The 13,968-nt window shown below is 41.5% G+C and overlaps 1 protein-coding gene across 1 annotated transcript in view; it reads left to right on the top strand.

The window, feature by feature from the left end:
* The first annotated feature begins 3,851 nt into the window (after positions 1 to 3,851).
* Positions 3,852 to 13,968, top strand: part of LOC128699844 (pneumococcal serine-rich repeat protein) — a 42,261-nt gene continuing 32,144 nt past the window's right edge. The window contains exons 1-2 of the mRNA XM_053792635.2: positions 3,852 to 3,962; positions 7,381 to 8,084. Coding sequence (XP_053648610.2) covers positions 7,449 to 8,084 — 636 coding nt within the window. The 5' untranslated portion in view covers positions 3,852 to 3,962; positions 7,381 to 7,448. The remainder of the gene's footprint in view (positions 3,963 to 7,380; positions 8,085 to 13,968) is intronic.

Genomic DNA, 13,968 nt, shown 5'->3' on the forward strand with positions numbered 1-13,968 from the left:
CAAGATTTTAGGTATCATTAACAATAAGGTGTTTTGTCACATCCTGTGAGGTTTGCATGGCCATGTTTCTGAAAAGTTTGGTGCTTGGACACTAATATATATAATGCTTCAGTGTATGGCCTTGTCTGTCCACACTTGGTATTTTATGTTACTGAGATTTCTATACAAATCGTCCCCTCATGGAAGGTTCCTTGATGTTGGTGAGGGGCTCTTGATTTAGGGAATTGGAACTGTGCTCCAGTTCCCCGAATTAAGCCTGAATGCCTTCCACATCCCCCCCCCCCGGGCGCTGTATAATCCTACGGGTTTAGCGCTTCCCCTTTGATTATAATAATAATAATATACAAATCGTAGTGCCAGAGATACTTATAACCTAGCCTTACCTTAACAGTATCAGCATTTTGCAATCTACTGACCTTGTTGCTTTCTTCATAGATATGTTTGACTTGATACATTTCATTATAATGGATAACGGATCTGCTAGTTCATATGTGTAGTGTTCTACTATCTTCAAGTTCATTTGTTAGTTCATTTTTAGCAATGCTCCGTAAGCTTTCTGAAAGCCCAAAATTCTACTCAACATTTATTGTATTTAATGTTTGTTTAGCTAATTCATTAACTCTGTCATTTGATTAATTCGTCAGGAATTGCATCCTGACATGGGTCTTAATTCTAAGATGGTCTGTCTGAGGATCTCGAAGGAGATGTCAGAGAATCTGAAGGACCCCAATGGAAATAAGTCACTGACTTTTTTGGGTTATCCCAGGTTCTCTACACATATGCTGCTATGTATGATAATCTATGTAGCTGTATATGTGTATACCTGAATAAACTTACTACTAGCTATTCTGTGGCCGTAATCAGGGTCTTGCTGTAGTCCCTGCGCAAGCATTTTATGTCCTACAGCGAGCTGTGTTGGGTGGTCATGTTTCTTTGCAAATACTTTGTCACGTTCCTGGAGGCCTGTGTGAGAGGGGATCCACAAAAGTTTTAACTGTAATTTCTTAATAATTTGTGTATATCTGTGCTTACTTCATACACACGCATGCTGCAGTGGGAGCTTATTTTATTCCTCTGTTTTAGGGATTAAAGTGTCCTTGATTGATGGTAAATAGGTAATAGACCTTGCTGGCAGCTACTCAGAGCCATTTTCCGCCTATAAACCATCTTCTTGAAATAATATAGTTCTACCCCATTAGAGAACACTGTCTTTCTCAGCTGTGGAAATCGCACTTAGGCTTAGCATCTGAAATAGAGAAGAATTTTACAGAGCCAAATAAGTCTAGAATTTCTTGGATTAAAAATGGGTAACAGTCTGAAGTGATTTCCTCGGTGACCTTCTGATAACCCACGCAAAAGCGGCATGTCTGGTCCGATTTCTTTACCAGCACTAATGGAGAATTTCACGAAGAGCTTGCTTCAGTAACTCTCTGTTTCAGAACTGACAGTTCTCCTATTGCTACTGACATACCTACACATGGAGGTTGTCTCCGATTGGTACAGTGCGTTTAACTTCCTTGACCAGTTAGTTAGTTAGTTTAATATGTTTATTATGCACCCCATACCCATCCTGTGGGCGGTAGTCAAAAGATTACAGAGGTACATAATGGGTCCAGGGACTGGGCCTCAAAGTTTTGATAGCTGAGCAAGTTACAGAGGTAATGAATTCACAATTTACAAAGGTAATGAACTCACAATTTACAAAGGTAATGAACTCCAGGTAGGTCTAGTCACAATCATTACAAGTTACAAAGGTATTTACAGATTACAGAGGTACACAATGGGTCCAGGGACCGGGCTCCAAAGTTTTGATGGCTGAAATAGGTACAAGGTAATGAACTCACAAGTTACAAAGGTAATGAACTCACAAGTTACAAAGGTAATGAATACTGTAAGAATGGTTACTTACGTTTATACATGGCTGCAATCATGAACAAATTTTAGAGTAATGAGCAATTCACACTTCCACACCCGGTCACAACTGTAGTGAGTTATTGGTGCAAATGTTGATTGCTGAGTCTCTCTCTCACACACACACACACACACACATACAAATTCATACACACACACACATAAACACACACACACACACACACACACACACACACACACACACACACACACACACACACACACACACACACACACACACACACACACACAAACTCATACACACACATGCACACACACAAGACCAACCGAGTGTTTTCTCATCAGAGGAAAATAGCCTAATGTAGCGATTTTTTAAAGCTATCATCGCAGGTCTTTTTCTCCGCTGAAGTGAAATGATTGAGATTTAGCCTTATATGTAGTCTCTAGAATTGTGTCCCCTCAAGGGAGGTTCCTTGACGCTGGTGAGGGGCTCTTGATCTAGGGAATTGGATTTGTGCTCCGGTTCCCTGAATTGAGCCTGAATACCCTACATCCCCCCTCCCACATGCGCTGTATAATTCTACGGGTTTAGCGCTCCCCCTTGATTATAATAATAATCTAGAATTGTGTTATCCAGGCCAGAAGAAGAAGAGTATAGGGATAAATCTTCGATGTCTGTTGGCTACACATTGTCTGCTGTTATTACAGTCACAAACAGCAGATATCTGATGGGTACAGCATTGTCTGTTGTTTAGTCACAGAAATACCGGATGTCTGTTGGTTACAGCATTGTTTGTTCACAGTTCTGGTGTGGAGGTGGGCAAAATTTATGATTGAGATTAATAATCTCAGTCTTAGGTTCTCCTTACCTATGAACTTTAATGTTTTTTGATGAAGAATTGGACACATATGCAACTTCTGGGTATCTTTATTGTAGACGTTTCGCCATCCAGTGGTTTTATCAATACAAATTCAAGGACATAATGAGAAGAAAAGGTAATTAGTCCCTCTGCCTTTGAGTTGGTGAAGAGTACCGTGGTCTTAAAGAATTAATTACAGAAAGGGCTATGACTCACGAAATCGTAATGACACGATTTGGGTTATCCTAGGTTCTCTACACATATGCTGCTATGTATGATAATTCTATGTAACTGTATTTGTGTATACCTGAATAAACTTACTTGCTTACTTACTTAACAAACCATACCACGGGCGGGCATAGAACCCACGATCAGAGAGTCTCAAAACTCCAGGCCGTCGCGTTAGCCACTGGACCAGCTAGCCACAATATGAGACCAGCAGAATAAAAACACTTGGAACAGAGATCCTTTTAATAAAACGTTTCACCCAAGCCTGTATTTGAAAGGATCCTCTGCTACCAGTATCTTTATTTCCGGTCGTCGGCTTTCGCCAGTGTCTACCGAGGAGACAGAGTTGATGATATCGGAATAATAACTAAGGCGAGATAATGAGCTGTGGAGAGTTAAAATTTCAAAGTCGAGAAATTAAGGGTCATTAACAATATGCAAAATTCGCGAACAAGCGAGGAAAGATGCAAAATAACCACAGGGGAATTTGAATGATAGTTCTAGGCCTTTCGTGTTTCAATCACATTATCAGGAGCTTGCAATGTTGCAGAAATGAGTAGGAAATCCAGGTAGGCTCGTTCAGGGAAACTGCTAGAGCCGTTCAAGCGACAAAAGATGCAAAATAACCACAGGGGAAGTGGGGGGGATGAATGATACCTCTAGGCCTTTCATGTTTCAAACACTTCATCAGGAGCTTGCAAAGTTGCAGAAATGAGTAGGAAGTCCTGGACTTCCTACTCATTTCTAATGAGGTATCCCCTACAACACGAAAGCCCTAGAGCTATCATTCACCCCACCCCCTCCGGTTATTTTGCACTCATTAACAATTTAAATTTCCCACCCAAGGCGGGGAGATCCCACCAGGTGGCTAAAAATTTTCGCCAAATCTTTGTGTGGCAACACTGTTGCCTGTGTTTATACCAGGGATCGTCGGCTCCTGCTTACACATGGCCATTAATACTCTATTTTCCCAGTAAATCTGTGTTTCTAGAGCAGAATAAGGTAACCTGGGATGGCATAATGGCCTGTGATAACTGTTGTGTGGATAAATGGCGCCGCTGAGGGCGGAAAATTGATATTAAGAGAAAAAGTTTCCCGAGGAGGTTGACCATTTTGTGTTGGTGGTGGTGGGTAGTTTCTTGATGCTGGCGAGGGGCTCTTGATCCAGGGAGCTGAAGCTCTTCTCTGCTTCCTTGGATCGATGCTGATTTCCTTCCATTCCCCCCTCCCCGGTGCTGTGTTGACCCCTGTAGGTTTAGCGCTTCACTCTAAAATGGCAACTTTGTTTTTTTCCATGTCAGAATTTTCCTCTCTTGATTGCATTTCCTTGTTACCTGGAGAGGGTTTCGGGGGTCAATGCCCCCCGCGGCCCGGTCTGAGACCAGGCCTCATGGTGGATCAGGGTCTGATCAACCAGGCTGTTACTGCTGGCCGCACGCAAGCTGACGTACGCACCACAGCCTGGTTGGTCAGATACCGACTTTAGGTGATTGTCCAGTGCCTTCTTGAAGACAGTCAGGGGTCTATTGGTAATCCCCCTTATGTATGCTGGGAGGCAGTTGAACAGTCTTGGGCCCCTGACACTTATTGTATTGTCTCAATGATTTTCATCGGGGGAATGTTGCATCTCCTGTCGAGTCTTTTGCTTTCATAGGGAGTGATTTTCGTGTGCAGGTTTGGTTAATCCCTCCAGGACCTTCCAAGTGTATATTATCATGTATCTATCTCGCCTGCATTCCAGGTGAGAGGTTCTTGATCCAAGGGATTGGATCTGCCCTTCCCTTCCTTGGATCAGATCTGATTGCATCCCTTTTCCCAGGCATGAACTCTTATGGGTTCAGCGTTTCCCCATATCACTAGACGGGACCAGGAGCTATGTCTCGACCCCTGACAAACATCACTGAGTGTACTACAAAAGTATACAAAATGTCAGATAAAAATAATAGGCCTAGGGTAGGCTGGCAGAGACACTTAGGCCTATGTCACTCGATAAAAAAAATACTGACCCTCCTGGAGGGAAATTTCTTGATGCTAGTGAGGCTCTTGATCCAAGGAATTAGACCTGTTCTCCCTTTCCTTGGATTGAACTTGAGTCCTCTCATTCCCTCAGGTACTTCATGACCCTACTGTGGGATTAGTGCTTAGTTATGATAATTATGTATGACCCCTACAGGTTTAGCTCTCCTGAGTGTAATATTGAGTTTAGTATGTTGTATTTATCTAGAGGAAATTGATAAATGAAGCACTTGTCAACATTTAAGTATCTTCATTCTGGAAACGTTTTGTCAGCCAGTGGCTTCTTCAGTCCAGTGCAGAGAAAGGTGGAAGATGAGAAGTTTGAGGTAATTAGTCCCTCAGCTTGGAGTCAGTGTGTTCAGTCTGTCAATCTCTTTATCAAGGATGATAGACTGAACACTGATTCCAGGCTTAGGGACTAATTACCTCAAACTCATCTTCCACCTTTCTCTGCATTGGACTGAAGAAGCCATTGGCTGTCAAACATTTCAGTGGCTCATTACTTTGTAATTTGTTCAAGATTGTGGCCAGATCTACCTGGAGTTCATTACCTTTGTAACTAGTTTAGCTATTATGACTTTGGGGTTCAGTCCCTGGACCCATTATGTACCTCTGTAATCTTTTAATTACCACCCACAGGATTGGTATGGGGTACAAAATAAAGATATAAACTAAATGACCATGATATGCATACCACTTCAGGCAACGTTGACTAGGTGTGTAACTTAATTCTAAAAAATATACATACGTGGTGCTTGTGGCTTGGTTAATAGCATACTTATCTCACAATGAGGGACTGAAATTCATCCCCAGCATGGGTGAAACGAATCTGTTCCCTTACACCTACTGTCCGTTTACCTAGCAGTATGCAGGTACCTGGGTACTCGCTTAATTGTACTTGCCTAATTGTGGTTGCAGGGGTTGATTCAGAGCTTCTGGCCCCACCTCTTCACTGGTCACTATTCACTCTCTTCCTGCTCCACGAGCTTTATCATACCTCTTCTTACAGCTATGTATGGATCCTGTCTCCACTACACTCTCCAGACTGTTCCCCTTCCTAACATCTTTGTGACTCAAGAAATACTTCCTAACATCCCTGTGACTCATCTTAGTCTTCAACTTCCAATTGTGACCCCTTGTTGCTGTGTCCCATCTCTGGAACAGTCTATCCCTATCCACCTTATCAATTCCTCTCAGTATTTTATATATTGTTATGTCCTCCCTATCCCTCCTGTCCTCCAGTGTCATCAGGTTCAATTTCCCTTGACCTCTCCTCGTAGGACTAACTGGTGAGGGTCTCATCCTTGGGAGAGAAAATTAGCCCTTATACTGTCCAAACGTAGATCTTCGTTTTCACGCATAGCGCTCCAACCTTGATTTTCTCCATAAGAAATAATAAAAAATGTAAATCTACGTTAGGAGTGCTACGCGAGCGAATGTAGATCTACGCTTTCACAGTTTAAGGGTTATAGGACCCCAATGTTAATAAAACAGTCCCCAATAATGCACCAACTTTATTGGGTTACCTTGGATGGCTAACTCTCCTTATTAGGAATTCAGACAAAATCTTAATCTTATATAGAAAGTATTTTATAAAAAATTAAAGCTTAAAAATTGAACACCACTATTGTCCGGCAGGCCGGACTTGAGTCCTGGAGATCTGAAGTACAGGGCCTGCACTCTGAAGGAGGGGTGTTAATTTTGCAGTTTAAAAACTGTAGTGTAAAGCACCCCTCTGGCAAGACAATGATGGAGTGAATGATGGTGAAAGTTTTTCTTTTTCGGGCCACCCTGCCTTGGTGGGAATCGGCCAGTGTGATAATAAAAAAAATAATAAAAGAAGCAAAGAAGATTACGTATTCCAGAAAATTTTAAATCAAGTTTATTTGGGTACAATTTTACAATTTTTAGATGCTTGTAATGTTCTTAAATACGTAATAACATTAGGTGTATATTACATAGGCTAACACCAGAAATGAGTCAGCAACTTATTTTCATTGGGACCCAGGTTGCTGTTTGTCTTTCTGTATAGAAGAACGAAGAACACTGATGATTAAAGATACCTGAGCAACACTTGGGTATCTTTATTTATGAAACTTTTTGCCTTTATAACAGATTTCCATGTTCGAGTATAGTTGCCTGTATTTGATTTAAATTCATCTCGTTTGTGAGCTCGCCTCTCATCACTAGCCCTAAACGAATACCTGAAGGACCCCAGTGGAAATAAGTCACTGTCTGACTTTTGGATTATCCTAGGAAATTTACACTAAGTATGGTGATTATACTTATGTGTACCTATGCCTAAATAAACCTACATGCATACTTTTGCAGTGTACATTTCTGAATTTGATATCAACCTCCTTGGTTGATTTCAGTGCATTGATTAATATTTTTTTTTTTTCAGATGAGATCACTTGCTTAGGAAAGCGGCGATTGGACTCATTTTTTTGGAAACGGTGGCTGGAAAACACCATGTCCTCTCAGGGATCCAGTAGCAATGTGGCAGGTAAAGGAGCACCGAATGCTTCAAAGGCTCAACCACCAAGCTCACCTGCTATGAAGCCTAATGTAGCCACTAAGGTGGCACCACCCAGTTCACCAGCAAGAATAATGCCCAATATTACTACCAAGGTTCCTCCAAGCTCACTGGGGAGTGTGAAACCCAATGTAGCTGGTAAGACACCACTACTGAGCTCTCCTGGGAATATGAACCCCAACATGGCTACTAAGGCTCCTCCAAGCTCTCTGGCAAATGTGAAGCCCACTGTAGCTAAGGCTCCACTGAGCTCACCGAGGACTGTGCAGCCCAGTGTTGCTACTAAGGTTCCACCAAGCTCACTAGCAAATGTGAATCCCAACATAGCTTCCAAGGCTCCTCAGCTGAGCTCATCAGCTAACACAAGGCCCAACGTACCTGCCAAGGCAACCGTTCCAAGCTCGCTGCCAAGTACAAAGGCAAATGTCCCTACTAAGGTGGTGCCACCGAGCTCACCGGCAAATGTGAAGCCAGTGGCTGGAAAAATTCCACCGACTTCACCCGCTGTAAAAGTTGCAGCCAGTAGTCCAGCAGTTAATCCTAATGCTCAAGGAAAACCAGCTGGATTTAAGGTAAAGTCCCTTTTCCATGGCATTACCTAGGTTTTGCATTACAGTGGAACCTCTACTTGCGAGTTTAGTCCATTCCATGACCTTGCTCACAACTGGATTTGCTCGTTTGCAGAGTCAGTTTTCCTCATTTATATTAATTGAAATGCAATTAATCCGTTCCAGTGGAATTCTGTACATACTTCAATAATTTCGCTAATACTAACTCTGCGGCTTATTTATCTATCTCACTTCATCTAATATGACATAATAAACAATATAAATAACATAGAAACCTGATATATACTCTAAAATGAATAAAATATGTCATTCATGTAGTGGTATGGGCGGTGTCGGCGGTGGACGAGAGTTTGTCTGGACACCGGGCAAAGTACTTCATGAATAATTTTGCTAATATCTATACTGCTTATTTATCTATCACAGTTCATCTTGTATGACATAACAAACAATATGAATACATAGAAACATGATATATACTCTAGAATGAATAAAAAATGTCATTATTATTATATAATAATGACAAGGGAGGAAAAGTTAGGGAGAAAAAGTTAGCATATGAGAAGTTTTTACAAAGTAGAAGTGATGCAAGGGGGGAAGAGTATATGGAGAAAAAGAGAGAGGTTAAGAGAGTGGTGAAGCAATGTAAAAAGAGAGCAAATGAGAGAGTGGGTGAGATGTTATCAACAAATTTTGTTGAAAATAAGAAAAAGTTTTGGAGTGAGATTAACAAGTTAAGAAAGCCTAGAGAACAAATGGATTTGTCAGTTAAAAATAGGAGAGGAGTTATTAAATGGAGAGTTAGAGGTATTGGGAAGATGGAGGGAATATTTTGAGGAATTGTTAAATGTTGATGAAGATAGGGAAGCTATGATTTCGTGTATAGGGCAAGGAGGAATAACATCTTATAGGAGTGAGAAAGAGCCAGTTGTGAGTGTGGGGGAAGTTCGTGAGGCAGTAGGTAAAATGAAAGGGGGTAAGGCAGCCGGGATTGATGGGATAAAGATAGAAATGTTAAAAGCAGGTGGGGATATAGTTTTGGAGTGGTTGGTGCAATTATTTAATAAATGTATGGAAGAGGGTAAGGTACCTAGGGATTGGCAGAGAGCATGCATAGTTCCTTTGTATAAAGGCAAAGGGGATAAAAGAGAGTGCAAAAATTATAGGGGGATAAGTCTGTTGAGTGTACCTGGTAAAGTGTATGGTAGAGTTATAATTGAAAGACTTAAGAGTAAGACGGAGAATAGGATAGCAGATGAACAAGGAGGCTTTAGGAAAGGTAGGGGGTGTGTGGACCAGGTGTTTACAGTGAAACATATAAGTGAACAGTATTTAGATAAGGCTAAAGAGGTCTTTGTGGCATTTATGGATTTGGAAAAGGCGTATGACAGGGTGGATAGGGGGGCAATGTGGCAGATGTTGCAAATGTATGGTGTAGGAGGTAGGTTACTGAAAGCAGTGAAGAGTTTTTACGAGGATAGTGAGGCTCAAGTTAGAGTATGTAGGAAAGAGGGAAATTTTTTCCCAGTAAAAGTAGGCCTTAGACAAGGATGTGTGATGTCACCGTGGTTGTTTAATATATTTATAGATGGGGTTGTAAGAGAAGTAAATGCGAGGGTCTTGGCAAGAGGCGTGGAGTTAAAAGATAAAGAATCACACACAAAGTGGGAGTTGTCACAGCTGCTCTTTGCTGATGACACTGTGCTCTTGGGAGATTCTGAAGAGAAGTTGCAGAGATTGGTGGATGAATTTGGTAGGGTGTGCAAAAGAAGAAAATTAAAGGTGAATACAGGAAAGAGTAAGGTTATGAGGATAACAAAAAGATTAGGTGATGAAAGATTGAATATCAGATTGGAGGGAGAGAGTATGGAGGAGGTGAACGTATTCAGATATTTGGGAGTGGACGTGTCAGCGGATGGGTCTATGAAAGATGAGGTGAATCATAGAATTGATGAGGGAAAAAGAGTGAGTGGTGCACTTAGGAGTCTGTGGAGACAAAGAACTTTGTCCTTGGAGGCAAAGAGGGGAATGTATGAGAGTATAGTTTTACCAACGCTCTTATATGGGTGTGAAACGTGGGTGATGAATGTTGCAGCGAGGAGAAGGCTGGAGGCAGTGGAGATGTCATGTCTGAGGGCAATGTGAGGTGTGAATATAATGCAGAGAATTCGTAGTTTGGAAGTTAGGAGGAGGTGCGGGATTACCAAAACTGTTGTCCAGAGGGCTGAGGAAGGGTTGTTGAGGTGGTTCGGACATGTAGAGAGAATGGAGCGAAACAGAATGACTTCAAGAGTGTATCAGTCTGTAGTGGAAGGAAGGCGGGGTAGGGGTCGGCCTAGGAAAGGTTGGAGGGAGGGGGTAAAGGAGGTTTTGTGTGCGAGGGGCTTGGACTTCCAGCAGGCATGCGTGAGCGTGTTTGATAGGAGTGAATGGAGACAAATGGTTTTTAATACTTGACGTGCTGTTGGAGTGTGAGCAAAGTAACATTTATGAAGGGATTCAGGGAAACTGGCAGGCCGGACTTGAGTCCTGGAGATGGGAAGTACAGTGCCTGCACTCTGAAGGAGGGGTGTTAATGTTGCAGTTTAAAAACTGTAGTGTAAAGCACCCTTCTGGCAAGACAGTGATGGAGTGAATGATGGTGAAAGTTTTTCTTTTTCGGGCCACCCTGCCTTGGTGGGAATCGGCCAGTGTGATAATAAAAAAAAAAAATAAATAATATTATATAAATAATTTGTAATTTTTATTCACACCAAAAATATAAGATTTACTGTGACGTCATTTGTTTACACTGAAACAGCCAAGCAGTGGACCATTTCTCCTAGGTTGAGCTCTATTTCAAGGTACTTTTCGTCGTGAAAGCAATCAAAATCATATCTATTTCTGTAATTTATCTTCCATTCTATCAAATGTGACCAAAAAACGAGAATACAACCATAAAAACCATTCGAAATTACCACTAAGGAGTGGCTAATTGCTGAGAAGTGAACTCCATTATTTATGCTTAGACTTCTTTCATTTTTGGTATACGTTAAGAAGCATCTTTCCATCATACATTGCCCAAGTTTCAATAAGATAGTCCAACAAACAAATGAGATACAATTCCCGAGATAAAGAGCAAGAGTCCCTCACCAGTGTCAAGGAACCTGCCTTGAGGTCTGCTCGCTTGTGGAAATTTTGCTCGCGTATGGAAGCAAAAAATCGACTGCTCGTATTTGGAAAAACTCGCACATGGACACGCTCGCAAGTAGAGGTTCCACTGTATGTATTTTTTGTTTACATGGAAAAGCTCATAGACATGAAATTTATTTCAGACAGAATTAAGATTAAATTTACAGTGTACTAGTTTAAAAAATGGAGTTGTACTGTATTACATAAATGTTCATGAGAATTAAGTGAATGTATAAGGAGTTACGAGTATGAAATTCATTACAATGCTGGTATACCTTTTGGCGAGTTCTGAGAGTCGTTCTACTCTTGGAGCCCAGCCATGGGCCAGGCTTGTCTAGTACTAGCCTGGTCAACCAGGCTGTTGCTGGTGGTGGCCTGCTGCCTCACATATCCATCACAGCCTGGTTGATCTGACGCTTGGCGACGGTTTGGCTGTACAGCAAAGCTTTAGTTTAACAAAGCAGTTGGGGTAAGCGGATGGTTGACAGTGGTAATTGTGGTCATTAGAGATGAGATTGTTTCGCTGGGATTGTGAGAACGAACAATTCTGTAACCAGTGGATTTTTTCCTGTATATATTTGTTTAGTAAATCAAGTTACATTGACTCAAAGGCCTGTTGTATTTGCGCACTTTTTTTTTTATATTCAAAATTTGTATACGTATTTTGCTTGAAATTGTGAATGTTGTCACTCCCTCCTGGAATTGGAGCTGCCTTTTCCTTGCTTGGATCAGACCTGATTGCCTCCCATTATCCAGGCTTTGTATGCCACATTACTTACAGTATAATACCCCATTGGGTTTAGCACTTCCTGGTTATTATAATTAGCTGTTTGAGTAGGATAATAGACTCAGTTCAAATGCCTACTGCTTTGCATTATGCATATCTACTAATGGTTTCAGGGTCATCACCCCTTTGGCCTGTTCCCTTCCCAGGCCTGTTATTCACCATAAACCTGCAGGTAGGAAAGAGGGACCATATGTCCTGATCTGCAAGTTTTAGGACTTGCCTGTCATGGTTTCAAACCCCAATTGTGACATGACTTGTTTACGTTTTGGCCTTTCCTGGATCATTTTCATGTAACAGTCATCTTTTAACCCTTTGACTGTCACGACCCTAAATACGTACTAGTGTGTTCCTGTGTCACAAAATATTAAAAAAAAAAAATTATTTTTTTTTGTGAAATGATAGAGAACCTTTTCCCGATGGTAATGACACCAAAAGTATGAAATTTGATGGAAAACTTACAGAATTACGCTCTCACTAAGTTAGCGATCTCGGCAATATATACACATCAGCGATTTCTCCCACTTTGAGCCCTATTTTTGGCCAATTCCTTTGTTTCAGTTGACCAAACTCATAGCTATTTCTTTAGAACTCCATTTGTTCTGCCAATTGAGTACAAGAAACCGCCCATTTACCAATTTCGACTACCCAGTAAAGTGGTCAGAAATTGGTAATTTGGCCACTCGTGCAAATTAAAAAAGATGCCAATTTTGAAATAAGATCCAGAATAAACAATCTAGACATTCCTAGCACTGAAATAACATTTTCTCTGTTCATTAGTCATAAACCATACCCCCGGCCGGGATTGAACCCGCGGTCATAGAGTCTCAAAGCTCCAGCCCGTCGCGTTAGCCACTAGACCAGCTAGCCACAATAAGATTCATCCAACTAGGTATATTTCTACACCATAGGAAAGTTAGCACAGGCACCTCTGTGACCACAAATGCAAGTTTTTACAGACGAATCTCCAGCTAGCGTGGCCGTGACGAACTCTAGCTCAAGTCCCTTCACTGCCGTCAACATGACTTAAGAAATCGTAATGACACGATTGCAAATAAACCATACCCCCGGCCGGGATTGAACCCGCGGTCATAGAGTCTCAAAGCTCCAGCCCGTCGCGTTAGCCACTAGACCAGCTAGCCACAATAAGATTCATCCAACTAGGTATATTTCTACACCATAGGAAAGTTAGCACAGGCACCTCTGTGACCACAAATGCAAGTTTTTACAGACGAATCTCCAGCTAGCGTGGCTGTGACGAACTCTAGCTCAAGTCATGTTGACGGCAGTGAAGGGACTTGAGCTAGAGTTCGTCACGACCACGCTAGCTGGAGATTCGTCTGTGAAAACTTGCATTTGTGGTCACAGAGGTGCCTGTGCTAACTTTCCTATGGTGTAGAAATATACCTAGTTGGATGAATCTTATTGTGGCTAGCTGGTCTAGTGGCTAACGCGACGGGCTGGAGCTTTGAGACTCTATGACCGCGGGTTCAATCCCGGCCGGGGGTATGGTTTATTTGCAATCATGTCATTACGATTTCTTAAGTCATTCATTAGTCATGTCTCCAAGCCCCTCTTACATTACTCTTGCTTTCTATTTTGAATTTTTATTCACACAAAATAGAAGACTTACTGTTATGCAGACTACTGCACTATTGTAATAATTGTATAAATAATGACAACCCATTTGTAACTGCATACAGTGGACCCCCGCATAACGATTTTAATCCGTGCAAGAGGGGTAATTGTTATGCGAAATAATCGGTATGCGAATGAATTTTCCCCATAAGAAATAATGGAAATCAAATTAATCCGTGCAAGACACCCAAAAGTATGAAAAAAAAATTTTTACCACATGAAATATACATTTTCCCACATACAAAGAGAAGGATACATGCACAATAGTAGAGTAGTACATGCACAGTATATATTGTG

The sequence above is a fragment of the Cherax quadricarinatus genome, chromosome 81 (assembly GCF_038502225.1).
Source record: "Cherax quadricarinatus isolate ZL_2023a chromosome 81, ASM3850222v1, whole genome shotgun sequence".
NCBI classification, from domain to species: Eukaryota; Metazoa; Arthropoda; class Malacostraca; order Decapoda; family Parastacidae; genus Cherax; species Cherax quadricarinatus.